The following is a 21,574-nucleotide window of genomic DNA, read 5'->3' as shown; positions in this document are numbered from 1 at the left end:
TACATAAACACACTCTTTGAGGCTGATGCAAATCTGACTGGTTTTCAAGGTGAAAATAAAATATAAAAAGTGTTCTTGGAGTTATTTCTAAATAGCACATGACTCTATCCCTGTTGCAACAGAAATGTATATGATTATTATTATTTAATACTTACTTTTGCTGGGCATGGTGGCTCACACCTGTAATCCTAGCACTCAGGAGGCTGAGGCAAGAGGATCGCCGCAAGTTCGAGACTAACCTGGGCTATAAAGTGAGTTCAGCCTGACCTTGTCTCGAAAAGACAAAGAAATAAAAAGATAAAAACAAACAAACAAACAACCTTTTTTAATGTGGTAAATTTCAAAGCATGGAATACCACAGAGCAGTACATCACATGTGGCCAAAAAAATCATCTTTTTCTCTAATCTCCTTGTTGTTTGAACAGCAAACTTTGCAGCAGCTGGGTGGATTTTGTCTCTCTTATGTTGGTGGTATGCTCTTGGAGGAAACACTTTTCAGGAAGTTAGAAGAGATGTGACATCATCAGAAAACAGATGGCCTCTCAGATGTCACTGCCCTAGCTTGTGATGCTCTTCTAGTGCTTTTTCTTTTTTTTTCTCTTCACGTCAGATGGGTAATGTGCCGAGGTCGTAGCAAGGTTCAAAGGAGGCACATGTCATGCATGGAGCATGAGCACCCAATCGTCACGCTTATGAACCTGAGCATCTCTAGCGCTTTTTCAATCAACATCAGCTGAAGTTTACATGGCTGTTCATGTGCTCAGAACTGTCCTCCTGAACAGGATGTAGGAATTCAACACTGTAATGTTTAGAAGGTGGTGAAAGAATTTCTTATACCAAACCTTGTGTCTTTTGTGCTCAGTCTGATAGGAAGTAATTATCTGATCAGCCAAGTCCACTGCTCCATAGTCCTGTGATAATCTACAGTGACACAGGCTTCGATTTAGTTTTATAATTTCTGTCCTCTGCCTCAATCACAGTAACCTTATATAAGGTGGACAAGATTGTCACCACCTGCTTGTCACACCATTTCAGTGCCATACGTTCACCACACAATCTGGCTATAGTGGTCTCAAAACTTTTGCAATTCTTCTTTCCCAGAGCTTGGAATTTGTTTTCTGTTCCAACGAGCTGTACCAACCTTATCAGCCCTGTTTTGATGTGAATCTCAAAAAAGTCTGAGAAGAGTATAAAAGTTACTGAGGAAGACACAATATCCTTGGTCAAGAAAGGCCATGACTAAGGAAAGACAATGTGTTAGGATTTCAGACCATCAGCTCAGTCTTTCAAATTCATTCTGGACTCTGTGTGAACAAGCATATTCCATGCATAACCACATTGCCTTTCATGAAGTTGTGTAGCTTGAGACAAAGTTGTGCTCATTTCATTGAGGTGTACTGCTTCTTGCTAATCACCCCCCAACAGTGTCAACGACTTATCAACTTCCATGTTCCTGTTTGGAGTATATCGAAAACTTACTTACAAGAAAGTCGAACACACACTTGATCTTTGCAGAAGACAGTGATATTATGGCCTTTGACCAGCAGATGTGGAAAAATTGACAAAATACAGGAACCAAAGTAAAAGTAAGTCTTTTGCCAGTCCATAATTTGCTAGAGATAAGATGTAGCCAAAACGGCCCTTGTTCACCAAAGTTTCTCCAGTTCAGGTTTCTGCACAGTACTTTGGAGTGCTGTTACTGGGGAGAGAGAAAAAAAAAAAAAAAAAACCTTTCAGTTCATCATTGTCAAGTGTTTTTCCACTAATCCTTTGGAACCAGGTAGCTCTGAAGCCAACAAGGAAGTTTGGATATTTGTTTTGTTGGTAATTTAAAAAACTAATCCCATCAGTAAAGCACAGTTCAGCATAATGGCAGGGTTTCAGAGGGATCACTGACATCATTCTTCTGCTGGCTGTGCTGCTAAGACTACACCTTTGTTGTGGGACATGAGTTGACCCTTTCTGAGCACATCCAAATCAACTGCCGTAAGGCTATTTCCGTCAGATTTCAAGTCCGATGGAGGCCTGACTCTGCTGCCTTCTGAAACACTAGTTGAAAAATCATCAGATTCATCTAGTTAAGAAAAACTGGATTCATCAAACGAATTTTTGGCTAACAGCTTGGTTGAGAACAGTGCTCTCATGTGCAGGAATGTTATGTCTTCCAGGATTTGACATTTTCAGTGATCAAGAATTATTGTACTTTATAAACAGAAAGTACTAAAACTATTAAACTATAAACTAATAAAAACAGAATAGATACACAGAATAATATCTTTTGTTTCCAAAGATTATTGAAATAGTAGAAATAGCACTAATAAAAGAGATACTTCTTGGCAAACATTAGGGGTAAGATTAAGGGTTTAAGTTGAGATAAACACTCCAGCTGAAGGTGCTGGCAAGTATTCTCTGGGCAAACCGGAAATAGGGCGTTTCTCCCCTTCTTCTTCTTTCCTACAAATTTGAACCTACACCCTCAGTTCATTTTATTTTTTTATTTTCCATTGGATCTCTGTAAATTGGTAAGTTGCCCAGGCTGGGCTCAAATTTAGGCTGCTCCTACCTCATTCTCTCTTGAGTGCTGGGATTGCAGGTGCCTGCTACCATAACAGCTTCTGTTAGGCATTTCACTATTTGAAGGATTGCACACATACGCATGGCGGAGTAGACATGCTAAAGTGGACGTGCACTACTACGTGTGGACAACTGAGATCTCTCAAGAGTTGAGGTAGGCGGCTCCTTCTCCCAGGTGTATCTGTCACATGGTTGAAATTTCCAGTCCTGTATGGAACAAGGTTTAGAGTACAGATAAGGGCCTTTAAACACAAACATGTCATTTACAAATGGGAACTAACTGGCATCCGACACACCCAATATGTTTATCAGCTCTGATTATTGAGTAGCTAGCTTCCTCCCTGAGGCCCAGGCCTGGAGTAGAGGAAGTGGGGTTTTTGAGCTACGCAGAGGGATCACCGCCTTGGAGGCTACGAAGTGAGGCACGTTATCCCTAGTCTTCCAGTTCTCCATGCCCTGTCACCTCAGCACGTCCTAAACCCGGCTGGCTTGCCTCAGCACAGTTGCAGGCTGACAGATGGCGCACAATGATGCTAAATCTCACCCTTTCTTCTGTGTAACTTGCACACAGGGAACAGGGAGGTGACCAAATGGAGTTAAAAATTGAAGTATCTTTTCGTTCTGGCCAATTTAAATTTTATGCAATCTTTCAGCTGTGGCATAATATGTGTTAAAAAATTTTCCAGTGGCCTTTTGCAAAGGCATTTCGACTTCTAAACGGCAGATTAACGCAGTCAGAAGACGCCTCTTGGGCAGACGGCAGCACGTCATCCCCCCCCCACCCCAGCACTCCCCAGCACTCTCCCCGCTCCGGCCACGCCCGAGACAGGGGCCCAGGCCGTCACGTCCCCCGCGTCGAGAGGCGGGGCTGCATCAATGACGTCACATAACCACGCCCCTTCTGTCCACATATCACCCGCGCCGCCCGCCATCTTGTCCCAGTGTCTTTTTTTGCCGTCGACTGTGTTTAGGACCCTGTCTTCGTTCGTGGGCAGGAGGCAGGGTACGGGGTCTTTTGTCTGTTCGACCCCGTAGTTTGGTTCGAGGTCTCCCGCTGTTTTCCCTGGGCAGCCTGTAGAAGCCGAAGCGGCCGCCCCCGCCCCTCCCCTTCGTCCCCGGGCCGGGAGGGACTGAGCCCGTGTCACGCCCCTCAGCCGTAGCTATTTCTTTTTCTGTCGTTGCGTCCGCATCGTGTCCCCGGCATCAGACTGTACCCCATAGATGGCCAGCTTTTCCCCGAGGGTCAACGAAAAAGAGATCGGTGAGGAACCGGACGGTGGGGGAGCGCGCGGGGGCCGAGGAGAGGCAGGCGCTGCCCGGAGCAGGTTTGGGAGGAAGGAGCTAGGTCGGAGGGAAGAGCTCGCGGGCGCGGAGGAGGAAGCGGCCGGGCGGGTGGATGGGAGCCGAAGGGCGCGGGCGGGCGCGGAGGGAGCGTCCGGGGCCCCGCCGCGTGGGAGCCAGGCTGGGGTAGACTCGGACCGGCGCGCGGCGGCGGCCACTCGTCCTCGATCCCAGTTTCTTCTCTGGCGATCGACGCGGGGTCCTCATCCCGGGATTTCCTAGACTCAGGGTTTGGGCGTCGAGTGAATCGGGGAAGGTTATTTCCCAAAGGTTATCGGCTCTTTGTGGATGTGAAGGGGGATGAATGTGTGTGTCCTGAGCTGCAATGAGTGGAAGGGGTGCTTGTATACTAACTACTCATTAAAATGTACTCGAAGAGATGCCAACGTCCTGGAAAACGCATTTTTTAAAAAAATGATAAGGCCTTAGGAAAAGTCTGCGGTTCAGGGGAGGAGATTCCGGATTATCTTTCAAATGCATGTGGGAGGAGCAGAGGGGTTGGGTGGAAGGACCAAAGGAAGACTATTGTGAAGAGCAAAGTCTGGGGAGGCTTTGTAAAAGCTGTTCTGGAGCTTCCCTGTCGGGCGGGGCAATCTGGTGGCAAAGACTGTGGTCCAGACCAGTGGCTCGGTTTAAAGCACCACACATTAATTTAACTTCGCACAAAATAAACTGAAACAACCTTTGCTAGTCTTGGGGAAGTTGTGCAATCGACTGTTTAGTAGACACTGACTTTTGTGGTGCAATGTTAAGTAAAAATTAGTAGCAGTTGAGCCTATGCGTTTCTTGCACTTGAAAGTGTACATCCTTACTAAAAGGTTAGAGAAAGGTATTCCAGAGAAGGAGAGAAACAGAAGTAGCCAAAATACCTCTTATGTGGTATTTCTGTAACTGAGAAACAGCTGTTATAGGATTTTGGACTTTTGCTCTCCTAGGGATAAGGCTGAGTGGCTGATTAGGTGACTAACACTTGTCTTAATAACTTCTGAAGATACAGGGAGCACAGGAAATTCCTGTCCGGTTTACCAGTCCAGGGTTTTTTTTTTTTTTTTTTTTCTTTTTGAGACAGGGTCTCAGTATGCAGTTTAGACTGGCCTGGAACTCACTTAGTAGCCCAGTCTGGTTTCCAGCTTGCAACCGTCTTCCTGCCTCAGCCTCCTGAGTGCTGGGATTAATCGTTTTTTTTTTTTTTAACCCCCCTTCACCACGCTGTAGTATTACAGTGGAGTGATCTACTGTTCATTACCCTGTATTCTAGGCTTCATAAACTTACTTTGAAAACTTTCCAGACCCCCTTTCCTAAGGAGTAAATAGAGCATTTCAGCATGCCTGCACGGGTACTCTTTCTTAATTTTTAAACATTTTTGTTTTGTTATTTCCTGGCTATAGTAAAAAAAAAAAAAGTCTAGAAATTTGGCCTTTTAAAACATTTATTTATTTTTGAGGCAGGGTCTTTGCTATATTACCCAGACTGGCCTCAAAAGTGCTGTGATCCTCCTGCCTCAACCTCCCAACTGGTTGGATTACAGGATGCATCCATACCCAGTTTTTAAAACCTGTATTTTTGGGGTAGAGGGGTTGTCTTTTTGAGACAGTCTCACTATGCAGCTCAGGCTAGCCTTGAGGTTGCTTTTTGGCCCAGTCTGGTGTCAAACTTGCAGTGATCCTCCTATGTTAGCCTCCCTGGTGTTAGCATCAAAGGTATAAGCCATCCTGCCCTGCTTTAGAATCTTTTTTAAACCCCAGTTTTTGTTTCTTTTTTGAAGTGTGATTAGGATACAAAGTTAAACATTTGTTTCTCTGTGTAGTTTCCTATCTATGAATAAGGAATGACTCTGTTTGCATGGGTTTGAGCTGTAGTTAGGCAGTTTGCCTTCTCAGGTACAGACTGCTAGAGTACCTAAACGAGTAAAGATTTCTATATGACAGGAATTCAACAGCCATGAGCTACTGCGGCCTTTCACAAGGCACAGCCACAGACCCTCCCTTTTTGGTGATAAAACTGTAGGGAGGAATGTGAAGAAGTAGCAAAATCTGGTTTGTTGAGTTCGGTGGTGACTCACGTTGTGACACTTCTGTACAGATGTTAATAATGCAGTGTGGTGTCTTGTGGTCCATTTCCGAAGCAGACCATCTTTCCCATATACAAGGTCATTGAATTTTTCTTTCTTTTTTTTTTTTTTTTTTGTCTTTTTCCTTTTTATCGGTACCGGGGATCGAACTCACGACTGCCTGCACAGCCCCGAACTTTTCTTTCTTTCTTTCTTTTTTTCCCTCTTCTGTCTTTTTAAGACAGGGTCTCATCTCACTTTACAGTTCAGACTGGCCTTTACTCCCTCTCCCATCTCAGATTCCTTTGTGCTGGAATTACAGGTGCTAACTACGCCCAGCTTTGTTTGCTTGTTAATAATTCTTTAAACAAGAGTTTCAGAATTGTGGCTGATATAAAAAAAGAAAATTTGGCCTCACAGTGCATAACCTAGTCAAGGCCAGTCTGGGTAATGTAATGAGACCCTCTCTCAAAATAAAAAGGGACAGAGCTCAGTGTGAAGGCCCTGGGGTCAAACCTCTAGTACTGCAATAAAAAATAAAAGAATAAAAAATGCAGAGCAATCTTAAAATACAGATTTATGAAATGAGTATTGTGTGAGAAAGTTAGTACTGTGTTCGCACTTAGTTTAACTGAGGGCTTTTTTTCTCTTTAGGTGGATTTTGAAACTTGTTTCCTTTATCTGTGAAGTTTGCTGTTTTTCTCCCTAAAAATTATGGATCTATAAAAAGATAAGCGCGGGCTGGGTGTGGTGGCACACTCATGTAATCCCAGCACTGGTAGGCTGAGGCAGGTATATCTCTGCAAATTAAAGACCTGCCTGAGCCACAAAGTGAGCTCAAGGCCAGCCTGAACTGCATAGTGAGACACTGTCTCAAAAAGACAAAAAAACAAAAACAAAAACCATTAGGCAAAAGTTGCAAATACAGAGACCAGATATGTAAAGAACTCTAATGAAATGAATATAAAGACTGGGTTTAGAGTTGAGCATGGTGGCATATGCCTGTAATCACAGCATTTGGGAAACTGAGGCAGGAAGATCCTCTTCAGTTGGAGGGAAGCATGGGCTCTGTAATGAGTTCAAGGCCAGCCTGAACTGAATTCAGAAAAATACAAGGAAACCTAGTGTAGTAGTCCCTGTCTAACGTGATCTGTGTATTTTAAAAAGTTACTCCAGGGGCTGGGGATTTAGCCACAGGGGCATAAGCGCCTGCCTTGCAAGAGGCAGTCGTGAGTTCGATCCCTGGTACTGATAAAAAGGAAAAAGACAAAAAAAAAAAAAAAAATCAAAAAGTCACTCCAGCTCACCATGGTGGTACATGTCTGTAATCCCAGCTACTCACAAGGCTGAGTCAGAACAATCACAGCTTTGAGCCTACCCTGGCGACTTAGTGAAACTGTTTTTTTTTTAATTTTCAAAAAAAATTTTTAAAAAGTATGGCTGAGTGATTGGAACAGAAACGGAGGTTTAGGAGTAGAAAACTTGCCTGCTGTTTTTTGTTTTTTGTTTTTTGTTTTTTTAGGTCCTGGCTCCTTTTTCCCACGTCCATACACAGGCACAAAATCACTCTGCATGGATCTGAGGGTTACCTATTTGTGACTATTACTTTAAGGAAGTCATGTGATGGTGAAATTAATGTCATGATGTGAGGGCCATTACTCACTGTAGTTGAGCTAGAAAAGTATGAAGTTTTGATGGAGGATGGACTTGAAACTTGGTAATCTGAGGAGTGATGAAAAGAGCTAGAAATAATTTAGACTGACAAAAAGACTCAATTGACGTCCTGGCTCTGTGCTAGATTTGCAGGCTTAGTAGCTGATTCTCTTAGGTCAGAATCAGGACCAAGTGGATGGAAGGAAGGTTTTTACATCATTAAAAGGAAAAATGTTGGGCTGGGGATACAGCTCAGCAGCACATTGCCTTCCAGGCAAGCGTGAGGTTATGAGTTCAATCTCTAGTATCAAAAAAAAAAAAAAAAAAAAAAAAAGGAAAAATTTCTGATAATCTAAGCTTTATTCTTATTTATGAATGTCCTGGAAAAATAGGCATGTTTTTGTTTTGTTGTTTTAAACCATACTCAGTGTATCAAAGGATTGGGCAAAGAACATTTAAATCACTTAAGACTGGGAATTGGTACACATGCCTTCATATTTGTTCAGTAAATATTGAGTACCTGTCATATGCTAAGTGCCACACTAGCTATTGATGGAGCACATACTCAGACTAAAGTGTCCCTGAATGAGGTTTGTGTATGGGTCTGCTCCAAGTGTGGAGGGGTAAGTGGTTCATATCCAGACATAGTCTATTAAAGTATAGTTGTTGGAAAGTTTAAGCCACACTTTTATCATGCATTGTAGAGTTGATCAACAAGCCTATAACAGAAAGGAAAAGTGGCAAAATTAAACTCAAGACCAATCTAACAAAGAAGTGACAATACTGTTGTGAAGGCCCTTTTCCAAAATTAAGAAAATTTCATTTCACTTAGCTTGTACATATTGAAATAAGATTTTGTTGATTATGTGTTTTGTTAAATATGGAATTAATAGTCTCATTGGAAATATGCCAGGGTGGTGGTGGAGTTGTTTTGGGTGTGTGTGTTGTTTTTGGAGACCGGGTCTTACTCTATTGTATTTTATAATAGTTTATGGTTCTGGAAAGCTAAAAAGTTTCACATAGAGGCTGGATTTGGTGGTGCACTCCTGGAACCCCTCAGGAGGTGAGGGAGCAGCATCGCTGCTGCACATTTGAGGCCAGCCTAGGCCGCATGGTGAGTACAAGGCTAACTTGGACTGCGCAGCCAGATGCTATCTCAAAAAAATTTCTTTTTAAATTTGTAAAATGTTTTTCTTGCGAAGTAACTTCGATCTCCTGCATTTTAAATGTCATTTGGTGAAAACATAAAACAGTACAAGAATTAGGATCCTAAGTAATCCCTAATTTGAATTGGTATTGCATTATTACTTGTATAATTTTATTTTGTTTTGAGACAGGTCTTGCTATGTAGTTTATGCTGGTCTTGAGCTCACTATGTAGCTCAGGCTTGCCTTGAATTTACAGCCGTCCTTCTGCCTCAGCCTCCCCAGTGCTAGAATTACAGACATGCACCACCATGCCTGGCCACTTACAGTTTTATTCGGTGATACTTTTTTTTTAAAGATTTGCATTGGGAGATTTTTAGGAAAATCAGTTTACCAAAAATTGAAAATAGTCATTGTCATTAAGGGGTCTTTACATTGGGGACAAATCCTTCCCATTAGCTAGTAGGAAGCAAATTTCCTCTCTCTCTCTCTCTCTCTCTCTCTCTCTCTCTCTCTCTCTCTCTGTGTGTGTGTGTGTGTGTGTGTGTGTGTGTGTGTGTGTGTGTGTTCGGGTACCAAGAATCAAGCTCAGGACCTTGTGCTTGCCAGGCAGTTGCTGTGCCACTGGCCATACATATTGTGTCTAAAATAAGAGTTAAAATTTTAGTGAATCCCAAAGTAATACGGATGCAGTTTGAGACTCATTGTTCTTTATGATTTCCTGTGCTTTTTCTTTTAGTGAGATCCCGTACTATAGGAGAACTTTTAGCTCCAGCAGCTCCTTTTGACAAGAAATGTGGTCGTGAAAACTGGACTGTTGCTTTTGCTCCAGATGGTTCATATTTTGCTTGGTCACAAGGACATCGAACTGTAAAGCTTGTTCCTTGGTCCCAGTGCCTTAAGAATTTGTAAGACTTTTTTTTTCTTTTTTAATCTCTGAAATTTACTGTTGTCATTTAATGTAGGGTAATCAAACATTTTGATACTTGTTTTTCTTTTACAGTGTTGTAATGTGTTTTAACATAGGCTGAGAATACTTATTGGACAATTTGTATAAAGAGTTATCTAGCCTTAATTATACATTGTAATATTTTCTTGACTGTCTATTTTTGTGTGAATTACGGAACAGATTAAGCCAGGGATAGTGGCACATGTCTGCAGTCCCAGCATTTGAGAGGCTGAGGCAGAAGGATCTTGAGTGGAGGCTAGCCTGGGGTAAATAGTGAGTTCAAGGGCAGCCTGGACTGTATATTGAGACCCAGTCGCAAAAAAAAAAAAAAAAAAAATCAAAACATTAATTATACCTTGTTACAGGGTATATATTCTGCTGTACTAAAGCAGATGATCTTGTTATGTGAAAATTGATTGCATTCACTTTGGGTTTCACAATACTTTATTGGATAACAGTGGTGTGTGGGTCATATAATTACTTTTTTATGGACCTGTGATATCTCTGCTTGATTTTTTTTTTTTTTTTTTTTTGTCTTTTTCGTTTTTTATCGGTACCGGGGATCGAACTCACGACTGCCTGCTTGGAAGGCAGGCGCTTATGCCACTGAGCTAAATCCCCAGCCCTGATATCTCTGCTTGAATTGAGTTTGAATATTTGTGTTACTGGATTATTTATTTGTCTTTTGAGACTTTTACTATTCAGTTCAGTCTAGCCTTGAATTCATGGTGATCCTCCTTCCTCACCCTCCCCAAGTGCTGGGATTACAGGCCTGTGCTACCACACCCAGCACTTTTTTTTTTTCTTTGACTTCTCTGTTTAAGTTAAAGTAGTCTCAATTGATAAATTGGTTTTGAACAAAATTTGAGAGTCAAATAGTTATAAAATTGCTTTATTATTGCACTACTTTTCCGCCATTGAAAACTTGTGTTAAATACCTAATTTTATCCGGTCATTCTCCTGTAGTTCAGCTAGCAAATTTTCCCCTTCCCATCTATAGGATTCTGCTTTTATTCATTATCATTATAATCACCTTGAGGTTATTTTGATAACGTTATTGTTAATGTTTTCAGGGTTCCAGAATAAATAATCATTCAGTTTCGCTTTTCTCTCTCAGTCTCTTGCATGGCACAAAGAATGTTGCTAATTCAAACGGTTTAAGATTATCAAGACAAAATAGTGATGGTGGTCAAAAAAATAAACCTCACGAGCATATTATAGACTGTGGAGATATAGTCTGGAGTCTTGCCTTTGGGTCTTCAGTTCCAGAAAAACAAAGTCGCTGTGTAAATATAGAATGGCATCGATTCAGATTTGGGCAAGATCAGCTGCTTCTTGCCACAGGATTAAGCAATGGTCGTATCAAAATATGGGATGTGTATACAGGTACGGATTCAAAGCTTTAAAAGTAAACTTGACTATTTTATAATTAGGATACTGCTCATGTGCACTGAAATACATAATTTTAATTGAAAAACAAGACTTGCTGCTTTGAGTGTGTCTGTTACATTGGTTTTTTTAAGACAGGGTCTTGCTGCGTAGTTCAGGCTATCTTTGTATGCATCTGTGTAGCCCAGGCTGGCCTCGAACTCACATCTGTTCTCCTTTCTCATCCTTCCGAGTGCTGGGGTTATAGGTGTGTGCCACCATGCCCAGCTGTTAAGTGTGTCTTTGTAATTGGCGTTAATAGCATCTTTAGCTCATCTTGTGGGTTTTTTTTTTTGGGTCTTTTTCCTTTTTATCGGTACCGGGGATCAAACTCACGACTGCCTGCTTGTAAGGCAGGAGCTTATGCCGCTAAGCTAAATCTCCAGCTCCCCCATCTTATGGTTTTAATTTAGGAAAACAATATAGAGTTTTCCACTGTTTGACCCTTCAGAAAATATTATAGTAGAAAGGCATGTGTAGGGAGTGTTTAGTTAATTATTATTTATATAGTTTAGTTTGACTCAATAGATATTTTCTTACATACTTTTTCAATGATGTTTAGAGCAGTGATGGCAGACCTTAGAACTACAAAGATCCACTTATTATTGCAAAGTACCAACTCTGCAATTAAATCCACATGCTGAGATTTTAGTTTAGAAAATACAACTGGTACCTGATGCTCAGATCCTGGGGTGACTGAGCTCACTGCCAGCATGCCTGCCATAGTACACGTGCCATAGGTTTGCCACAGCTGGCTTCCTAGAGGCTTTTGAGGCAAAGTAGTGTGCTTTTTGGTTTGGTTTCTTTTGCTACTGGGGATTGAACCTAGAACCTGTTCTACTGAGCTGTGTCCCCATCCCTTTTTATTTTTTACTTGGTAGGCGGGTCTCCCTAAGTCACTAAGTTGTACAGACTGAGCTTGAACTTCAGTTCTGCCTCACCCTCCCACAGTCCTGGGATTACAAGCATGGGCCATCATGCATGACCAAATTAGGTTTTAACAATCATTATCTGACTTAGAATGTTTTAGTGACTATTTACAAGACAGGTTAAATTCAATTCTTTGAGCAATTAAAAGTAAATTAAAAGTAGATGGCTATATGCATACCTGTAATCCCAGACTGAGGCGGGAAGAGCACAAATTCAAGGCCAGTTTAAGGCTGCATAGTGAGTTCAAGGCCAGCTTGAACTAAATAGTGAAACCCTGTCTTTAAAAAAAGTTTTATTTAGTATCTGGCAAGTAACAACAACAAAATAAGTGTCTAAAATATGTAAAATATAAAGGAATTCTAAATGAGCATAAAAACAAGATGTACCCCAGAATACAGGAAGTGATACCAACAGTGGGATAATACAGTGGTATCTTCTTCATGAACTTAATTCTTTCCACATTTCTGGTTGCAGATTGGATTCGAACAGAATCAAATTCAGTGGTTAGGTTCAGTGTTGACCGTATGGAGAAATTTGATTCATTTCTCATCTAATTTGCTTTGTACCAAAAATTGTGGGAAGAAGTAGGTTCGTGAACTAAGGTACTGCTATAAGTCAAAATTGGGAACCTTGAAAAAAAGAAACTAGGTAAGCACCTAGTTTTTTTTTTCTAAAACGGCGCTCAATAGTAGTAGGTAAGAATTTTTAACTGAGATTGTGTTAACGAATTAGTTGTGGGAGGCTAAGGCAGGAGGGTGTCCTGTGAGTTTGAGGTTGGCCTGGGCTATGCAGTCAGTTCAAAGCCAGGGTAAACTGCATAGTAAAACTCTTATCTCAAAGAGACTCCCCTCAAAACAAAACAAAACAAAACTGTGGGACAGTAGTATCTCTTTGGGAGTTTGGGAAATAAAAGCAAAGGCAAAATTTCTTTACATTTTAAAATCATAAGGTGATAATATAAAGGCTTTTTTGATACTACTTTGCTCCCTGAGTTTGTTTACATTTCAGGAATTGGCTTTTAATTTTTCTAATAAACTTAAGACTGCTCAACTGGAAAGAATGCCTTTTAAAACATTGTAAATAATGAATCCCTGCAAGTAACAGTGGCACTAATAAATATTGACACCAATAAATAAATACTTGGCACTGATAAACCAATAGGAATTTATTTATTTATTTATTTATTTATTGTCCTTTTTGTTTTTATCAGTACCAGGGATCGAACTCACGACCGCATACTTCCAGGCAGGCACTTACGCTGCTGAGCTAAATCCCCAGCCCCTAGGAATTTATTTTTAAAATGAAGTTGGCAACCCTGTAGTAGAAGCTGAAAAATAACTGTTTTTTTTTTTTTTTTTTTTTTTTTCCCTTCCATCATGTTTAGGAAAACTCCTCCTTAATTTGGTAGATCATACTGAAGTGGTCAGAGATTTAACTTTTGCTCCAGATGGGAGCTTGATCCTAGTATCAGCTTCAAGAGATAAAACTCTCAGAGTGTGGGACCTAAAAGATGATGGTACGTCTTTATTCCATACTGTAAAAAGATTGGCTTCTTGGTATTACTGTTGAGATTGTTTTGGGAACAAAATCTTGGTATTCTCCTTTAAAAGTGTTATTTGATCAGAATTTCCTCTTCTGTTTAACCATTTGATTCTTTTCGTATATAGATCAAACAGAAACATAAAATGAGCCAGGATAGGAGCCAGCAGGTACTATAAGTAAAACAGTCTAATACTACTTAGAAACTAGCCCTGCAGATCTGTTATCAACTATTGGACAAATCTGTATCGTTTTAGGGTTGTAGATGCACTGGTTTGTTGTATTTCCTTTATCTTAGGGTTATTAACTTTCTGTATGTGCTTACTGAAAATTTAAGATCTTAAAGCAAGCAAATTCAGTAATGATTAGCCTAAATTTTAATCAAGATTTGTGTGCCAGAATTAATAATAGCATTGTAAATGCTAGTAAGCATAGGCTGAAAATTTTTATGAAAAATAAAATTTTTTACACTTCAGTACAGTAGAAAGGGATGTTCATGTCAAGTACTCAGCTTTTTCTGAAACATATTTGTAATACAGTTTTAGCAAGGCTATCTTATTTGAGAGGCCTTCTGATCTAATGAAGCAGTTGCTAAATCCCCAGCCCCTGTATTTGAGTAGTATGTGTTGGTGCTCAGCAGTCAAACTGGATGTTGACAGATTTGCCTACCAGTAATAGAGTACGTGTGAAGTCTTTTTAAAGTATGTGTAAATTAAATGTAGAAGAAAACAAAACTCCAATTTAGAGCCATCAGATTTTGTTCACCTGATGGATAGGAACAATAAAGTACTAACATATCCAAATGCTGAAGTACCTACCTATCCTGCATTTTATCAGTTCTCTGATTGCTCAGCTCTTTTTCCTTCCCCCAAATATTGGGGTTTGAACTCAAGAGATTTGGCACTGAGCTGTAGCCCCAGCCTGTCCTTTGACTTTTTTAGTTTTTGAGACAGGGTCTCACTAAATCGCTAAATTGCCCAGACTGGGCTCAAACTTGTTATCCTGCGACCTCAACACTGGCCCTACAGTCACGTACTGCCACGTCTGGCTAATTGCTCAGCTCTTGAGGGATAGAGTTAAATAAGTTAGCATAGCTGTGTGCTGTGGGTATAAGAAAAACAAGGACTTAGGGACTGAATGTAGACCATCAAAGTGGAAGAGGATGAAAAAGCTTTTTGAAGACGTTCTGTTCAACAGGGATAAAACAGCTTTTTTTGAAGACGTTCTGTTCAACAAGTCTTAAAGTTGTTCTACTTTGGCTCCTTCCTTTGTAGAAATAAGGGAATTGTACTAAAATAATTCTGTCTCCTATAGATGAAGTGTCACAGGCATTTTAATTAAAGGCTAGATGTTACGTGTTTTAGGTTTATGGGCTGTACTGTCTTCTGTAGTAGCATAGCATAAACCGGCATGCTTATATTTATATGGATAAAATTCGTGTTGGTAAAATTTTGTTCATGAAAATAAGCAACTGGTAAATACTGCCAACCTACGATAGATATGTAACTCAGCTGTGCACATTTGTGATTTACTGCCATTTGAAATACATTCTAAGGTTGATACAAATACTTGTTTTTGTTCAGGAAACATGATGAAAATACTGAGAGGGCATCCGAATTGGGTGTACAACTGTGCATTCTCTCCTGACTCTTCCATGCTGTGTTCAGTTGGAGCAAGTAAAGCAGTATGTGTCAAAGTTCTCACACATTTCCTTATGAATTGAGCATAATGATGTATGCATAATCATTTTAAATCTAAGTAATCTATTAAGTCTGTGCTCGGTGTCATGAATATCTTAATTGTTTTATTTCATGATGGGGAGAATTTGCATGAGGGAAATTAAATATAGTTACTGCTTGTCAAGTGAGGTTGGGTTGCTCTTAGAGATAATATTTATAAAATGGGAGTATATCAAGTTATTGTCTGTAAGATTTAGGAAAGTTTATGTGCTATAGAAGAGTTCTAGTTCCTATTAAGACATTCTCTTGCTAATTATTTTCTTCTCTGTTGTTCTATTTTTGTCCAGTTTGCTGCTTTTAAAGTTTTGAATCCCAGCTGGTCCTGGACATTTAACTGAAAAAAGTAACTTAGTAATAATTTAAAAAAGCACTCATGTACGTCCTAGAGTGAATTACAGATGAAACGTAAATGTTGTCTGTTTTGTATAGCATACATATGGACAGCTTAAGTCAAATGACTCTTAAGAAGGTTATGCAATTTATTGTTGAACTCCAGCACTTGAGTTAGTAAAGGAATCTTAATAGCTTCAGGTATTTAAGAAAAGGTTGAAGTCCAAATATGTAGGATCACAGTACACTTTGAATTAAGGGGGGTGGTGGAACCTAGTTAAAATGCATTTTATTTAGCAGAGAGGCTTGTTATAATGATGGTTAGAAATGTTGAAAGTTAAGAAAAAAATAGCTTAGTTCTTTAAAAATCATAAAAACAACAAAGCTAGATATTGACATTGCTATTTTAGGCTGTGTGTTTTCCATATGCTTCTTGCTTTCCCTGTCACAGGTGGTGGCAGCAATATTGGTGTGATTGAGGTTATGCTGGCACCACTCGCACACAGGCGCACAATGGTGTTAGCTGGGCAGAAAGAGTGGCATCTCTGGCTACCGGGCTGGGGGCGACCTTTACCATAGGATGAAGTAACCTTGCATTCGGCTGCAAGGTGTACTGTACGTACACAGGTGCTGGTCGACGTCCACTTTCTGCTTTTCTTTCTTTCTTTTTTTTTTTTCCTTTTTAAAAATGATTTTCTCCACAGTGAAATCCACTGACTCCTCCAAGTAAATTGATCTTCCAGTTTGATGGAATTGGGAGTCTTTACAAGTAAAACCAATTTAATTTGAAGTAATTGGCTTTTATGTACTACTTTTTGGAAGATGCTAAATATTAAAATATTTGATTCAACTTGAAATTTGTGCTTACTATCCTTTGGAAATAATATGTTGTGTCTGTGCAGAAAAAAAGTAGAAAAAGATTACTCCAAGAGGAGGAAAGATTATCGTTAGGATCGTTACAAATTTCTAAGCTCACATTTAATATACCATTGAAGTGAACATTAGAAGTTTGGTTAGGGCTGCTCTGCACAGTCTGACTATTGATGTTTAGAATCTAAAACTATGTGAACTTATTCTTAAATAATTTAATTGTTTTATACTGAAAATGACTAATGATTATAGTTAGTTTGGGAAAAATGATTGGTATAAATCTTGATTCACAGAAATACTGTAATTATTTTTATAAAATAGCATTTCCTATTGTAATGTGGTTTAACATCCTTGTTGTTTGCCAAAGAAATTTGATTTGGCTGTGAAAATTCTCTTTGCTTGCAGTATCTGTTTCTCTTCCTAGGCTCACGTTGGTGATTCAAGCCTATTGTAAACAAGTGATTATCTCAAAGGGAGATGCCAATGGAGTAACAATTTGTTAACCTTACGTTTTCTGTCTGTATATTTTTTAAAAATTTGGTAGTTTCTGAAAAAAAAAAAAAAAGAAAGGGGTTTGTAGTACTTAACCCTATTTATTTCTGTATATTTTAGTTAATTACTTTTTGAAATAAATGGATTTCAGTATAACTTTGTGGCTAAATTGCATTGCCTTTATGTTTAGGCCTATATTTTAAATTAACATTTAACAGAAACATTTGAAATAGAATTTGCATGTCTGTTTTAATTAACTTAAAGACTGATTTTAATCTATGACACTGAGCATATTCTTTAAATTACTCATTTACAATGTTTAATATAATTTTATTAAATTTATCAGTTTTAGTTTAAGATGTACCATTTTGTCCTCTGTGTATCTGAATGAAGCTATAACATTGTCTTTTTATTTCAGGTTTTCCTTTGGAACATGGATAAGTATACCATGATACGGAAACTAGAAGGGCATCACCATGATGTTGTAGCTTGTGACTTTTCTCCTGATGGAGCATTACTGGCTACTGCATCTTACGATACTCGTGTATATATCTGGGATCCACATAATGGAGACATTCTGATGGAATTTGGGTGGGTACTGCATGAATTACTTTAGTCTATAACCATCACTGGCCATCACTGTACTTTTAAGAAATTATAATCCGAGCACTCTGGGAGATTGAGGCAGGAAGATTACAAATTTGAGCCCAAGCTGAGCAATTTAGTAAGACCCAATCTCAACATAAATTTTTTTTTAAAAAAAACACCTGGAGGTGTAGCTTGATACAAAGGCTCTGGTTTTCATCCTTGATAAACCCTTACCCTCTAGAAAACAATAACAACAACAACAACAAAAAACTGCCCAACCCCCAAGCTTCAGCAGTTATGTTGACAGTGTGCTGAGTTTGTTGACATACATCTGTAATTCTGGGACTCTGGAGATTGAGGTAAGAGAATCAGTTGAGCTCAGGAGTTCAAGATGACCCTAACAACATAGTGAGACTTTGTCTTAGTCAAAAAGAGAGGGAAAGAGAAGATGAATACTTATAATTGTTAATATATGAAAACTAAAATTATAGCGTATGATAATACGTACAGTGTATGATAAGTTCAGTGTTATTTAAGTCCTGGAATAATAAAAGCTTCTGATGTGATTTCTGCAAATCAAATCAGTTTGTGATAGAGGTCTTGCTATTTAACAGTGTCCTTTAGCAGTATATTTAATTTCATATTGGGGAAAATAGTTAAAACCAAAGTTATACTTAATCTTTGCATCTCATTCATACTGTGAAAAAGGTCCCTGTCATTTAGCTTGGGTGTATCAGCTCTACTCAATCTTCTCAGTTGCATTCATTAAGGCTACTTTATTCAAAGACAGATGTGTGTTGTTCTTGGGTAATTTGGTTCTTGAAGTGACTCTAAGCCATTGAAAGGAACATGTGTTTGACCTCAGGCACCTATTTCCCCCGCCTACTCCAATATTTGCTGGAGGAGCAAATGACCGATGGGTACGCTCTGTATCTTTTAGTCATGATGGACTGCACATTGCAAGCCTTGCTGATGATAAGTAAGTGCTCAAATTACAGCTTATTTCTTCTTAATTGTCTTTCATTCTTCTGCTTAATGAAAATACTCGTCAACCCCCCCTTTTTGATTTTTAGAAATACATTTCTTATTTTTTATATTTTAAAAACCCTTTCTTGCCAGGCGTGGTGGTACATGCCTGTAATCCCAGCACTTGGGAGGCAGGAGCAGGAGGATCACTGTGAGTTCAAGGCCAGCCTATCTCAAAAGAAACACCCCCACCAGTTAAATAAGTAGCTAGCATTTAATGACTGTTCTCTCCACAAGTTCTTAGGAGATGCCAGTGTGTCTTAAAGAGCACTGGCCTAATATCCCTGTAAACTAATGGTGCTAAATGCCTTTCTCCAAGTTTGCTGTTTAAGTGACTTAGGCAAACAAAGCAGGTCATTAATCAACTGTTAGCCCAGCCTACAGAGATGTTTTAGAAGTAGTACCCTGTCAAGGGTGAAGCAAAAGGAAACTTCTAAGCTGAAATAGTAAATGCAGAGTAATTTATATCTACTGCTGAGACCAGAAGATGAAATATCATGTGAAAGAAATGTGCTGCTTATTGGTAAGAAACAGAAATTAGTTACAGCTATTCCATTTTTTCATGTATTTATCATTTAGGTTCCTGGGTATGGCACTGAGCAGTTTGATCACATTGGTTCATAAAACTACTCATTATCATTTTTCCAGAATGTTAGCAAACATACAGAAGAGTTTTTTATTTGCCAGTAGCCATTTTGCTGTTTGCTCACATTCTTGAATATAGTTTGTCACTGTGTTCCTAGATTACACTTTACCTAGGTGAAAAGACTTTTATAAGTGCCATGGAAAGAGTAAAACATTCAGATTTTAAGGGTAAGTAAGTAGAAAACTTTTTAACAAGTTACCCATATTACCTGTTAGAGCAACTTGCATATTTTGTGATTCAACACAGTGCTATTTCTTTCTGAGTTTAAAAACTGCTTTTATTTTAAACTTCATATAAGACACTCACTTGATAATTTGTTTTCCTTTCAGAATGGTGAGATTCTGGAGAATTGATGAGGATTATCCAGTACAAGTCGCACCTTTGAGCAATGGCCTTTGCTGTGCCTTTTCTACTGATGGCAGTGTTCTAGCTGCTGGGTATGTTTCTTTTCTTAGCAGGGCAAATTAAGATGGCTTTTAAAGCAAGGCAACAGGTTATTTTAAGTCTCTCATAAGTGTTTCATGTGTGTGGTACTTGCTTTCTCTTTACTAAGACACAATACCTGATCTGCGTAAGTTAAAGCAGGAAAGATTATTTTTGCTGACTATTAAGGTTTCAGTCCATAGTTGGCTGGCCTCACGGCAGGGCAGCATGGCAGAGGTACATTGCAGAGGAGAAACGGTTTATGGCATGGCGGTGGGGGAAGTGCAAAGAGATCAAGGGAGGGGGAAGCCCAAGCCACGCCCACAGTGGCTCACTTCTTCCCAACAGGCTTCACCTCCCAACATCACACTGGGCTATAAACCCATTAGTGGTTTGACTAATCCACTGTCACATGCTTGATTCAGTCACACCTGAACCCCACCTATGAGCACATTTGGCTTTGAGAGGACATCTAATAGGAACCGTAACACTCATTGTTTTGTTAGGAGCCTGTCATTGGGTGTTCTCCTGAGTTAGGTGTTCAAGTGAAGTTTGTGATTCTAATAGACCATAATGATAGTTGCCTGAACTGTAGGGACTTTGAGATGTATGTACTAATGCTTGTTACTTCTTTTTAGAACACATGATGGAAGTGTTTATTTTTGGGCCACTCCAAGACAAGTTGCTAGCCTACAACATTTATGTCGCATGTCAATCCGAAGAGTGATGCCCACTCAAGAAGTCCAGAAGCTGCCAATTCCTTCCAAAGTTATGGAGTTTCTTTTATATCGTATTTAGAAGATTGCCTTCCCTAGCAGTAGGGACTGGCAGTATACACTTAATATGAACCTCAAGCTTTACTGATATCAAGTCTGTTTTTGAAGGTGTAGAACACTTAACTTGATACATTCTTTTACTGCATTTTACCAGTTGAGCTTTTAAGATATTATTTATAGACTATAGAAATATTTCCCAACATATTAAATGTAATTTTTTTAGATTAACTGTGAAAACATATACATACATGTATATATTTAGATACAAGCTGCTATGTGTTGAATAGATCCTTCTTTTTTGATTTTTAGTTCTGATCTGTATATACTGCTTCAGTAGAGCCACAATGTGTATCTTTGCTGTAAATTAAAGGAAAAACTTTTAAAATTTGGAACTCTGAATTTGGTGAAAAATTTGACTTAAGAAAACCTGAATTGCCTCATTCAAGGTGAATTTGGGGCAGGAGCAGACTGACCAGCTAGTGAAACGTATTTGCAGAGAGAAAGGATTTTGTTTTCCTCAGAATGGCATCTGAGAAGTGGTGTCTGATTGTGACACTTTTTAAAAAGCCAGAATAAAGCTAGAGAAGAGTGTCTCTCACCATTAAGTGTGGCTGCAGTAGCCTGCTACTTTACCCCTGTGATATATATAAAGTGTTATATGTTTTAGTTAGTTTGAAAAACCCACCTACTGTATTATTTTGAAATATTTTATTTGGGGCTGGGGATTTAGCTCAGCGGCATAAGTGCCTGCGTTGCAAGCAGGCAGTCGTGAGTTCGATCCCTGGTACCGATAAAAACAAAAAAGACAAAAAAAAAAAAAGAAATATTTTATTTATACTAAGGGACAATTATTTTAAGACCACATTTGTGTTTATTTTGTAACACATGTTCCCGTGTTTCTGCAGAGGATGATATTGGTACCTCACCAAAGAGAAGCAATACAGTATACCTGCTTTCTGCCTTTTGTTATTTATCTTATCTGCAGATACCAAGAATGTATGCATTATGTAAAATGCTTGATTATATATTTTTTTGAGTTTTTTATTAAAGGCTTGTGTTTAAAAAAAAAAGAAC

At 39.1% G+C, this 21,574-nt stretch overlaps 1 protein-coding gene, 1 long non-coding RNA gene and 1 other non-coding gene across 7 annotated transcripts; 1 reads left to right on the top strand and 2 right to left on the bottom strand.

Annotated features, from left to right (window-relative positions):
• Positions 1 to 310: 310 nt before the first annotated feature.
• On the bottom strand, positions 311 to 3,331 carry LOC134476512 (uncharacterized). The gene is made up of 3 exons (XR_010048229.1): positions 3,119 to 3,331; positions 2,564 to 2,781; positions 311 to 1,699 (listed from the first exon to the last, which is right to left on the bottom strand). It is a non-coding gene; the product is annotated as an uncharacterized LOC134476512 (long non-coding RNA).
• Positions 605 to 706, bottom strand: LOC111756795 (small nucleolar RNA U13). The gene has a single exon (XR_002791211.1). It is a non-coding gene; the product is annotated as a small nucleolar RNA U13 (small nucleolar RNA).
• A 170-nt stretch (positions 3,332 to 3,501) lies between the features above and the next one.
• On the top strand, positions 3,502 to 21,324 carry Wsb1 (WD repeat and SOCS box containing 1). 5 transcript variants are annotated; one of them, XM_003469744.5, is made up of 9 exons: positions 3,502 to 3,835; positions 9,504 to 9,672; positions 10,831 to 11,099; positions 13,456 to 13,587; positions 15,194 to 15,294; positions 17,460 to 17,632; positions 18,495 to 18,608; positions 19,631 to 19,738; positions 20,363 to 21,324. In XM_003469744.5, exons 1-9 carry the CDS (start codon positions 3,796 to 3,798, stop codon positions 20,520 to 20,522), a joined length of 1,266 nt encoding a protein of 421 aa, XP_003469792.1. In that variant the 5' UTR covers positions 3,502 to 3,795; the 3' UTR covers positions 20,523 to 21,324. The 5 variants fall into 5 exon arrangements, with proteins under 5 accessions (XP_003469792.1, XP_005003649.1, XP_013007696.1 ...); XM_013152242.3 differs by having other exon boundaries at positions 3,509 to 3,577; XM_063251194.1 differs by lacking the exons at positions 3,502 to 3,835; positions 9,504 to 9,672 and adding an exon at positions 12,546 to 12,673 and having other exon boundaries at positions 10,914 to 11,099.
• The last annotated feature ends 250 nt before the right edge of the window (positions 21,325 to 21,574 follow it).

The sequence above is a fragment of the Cavia porcellus genome, unplaced genomic scaffold (genome assembly GCF_034190915.1).
Source record: "Cavia porcellus strain 051 isolate PalLab524CR breed Dunkin Hartley unplaced genomic scaffold, mCavPor4.1 scaffold_6, whole genome shotgun sequence".
In the NCBI taxonomy this organism is placed as follows: Eukaryota; Metazoa; Chordata; class Mammalia; order Rodentia; family Caviidae; genus Cavia; species Cavia porcellus.
This window is presented reverse-complemented; position numbering and strand designations above follow the sequence as displayed.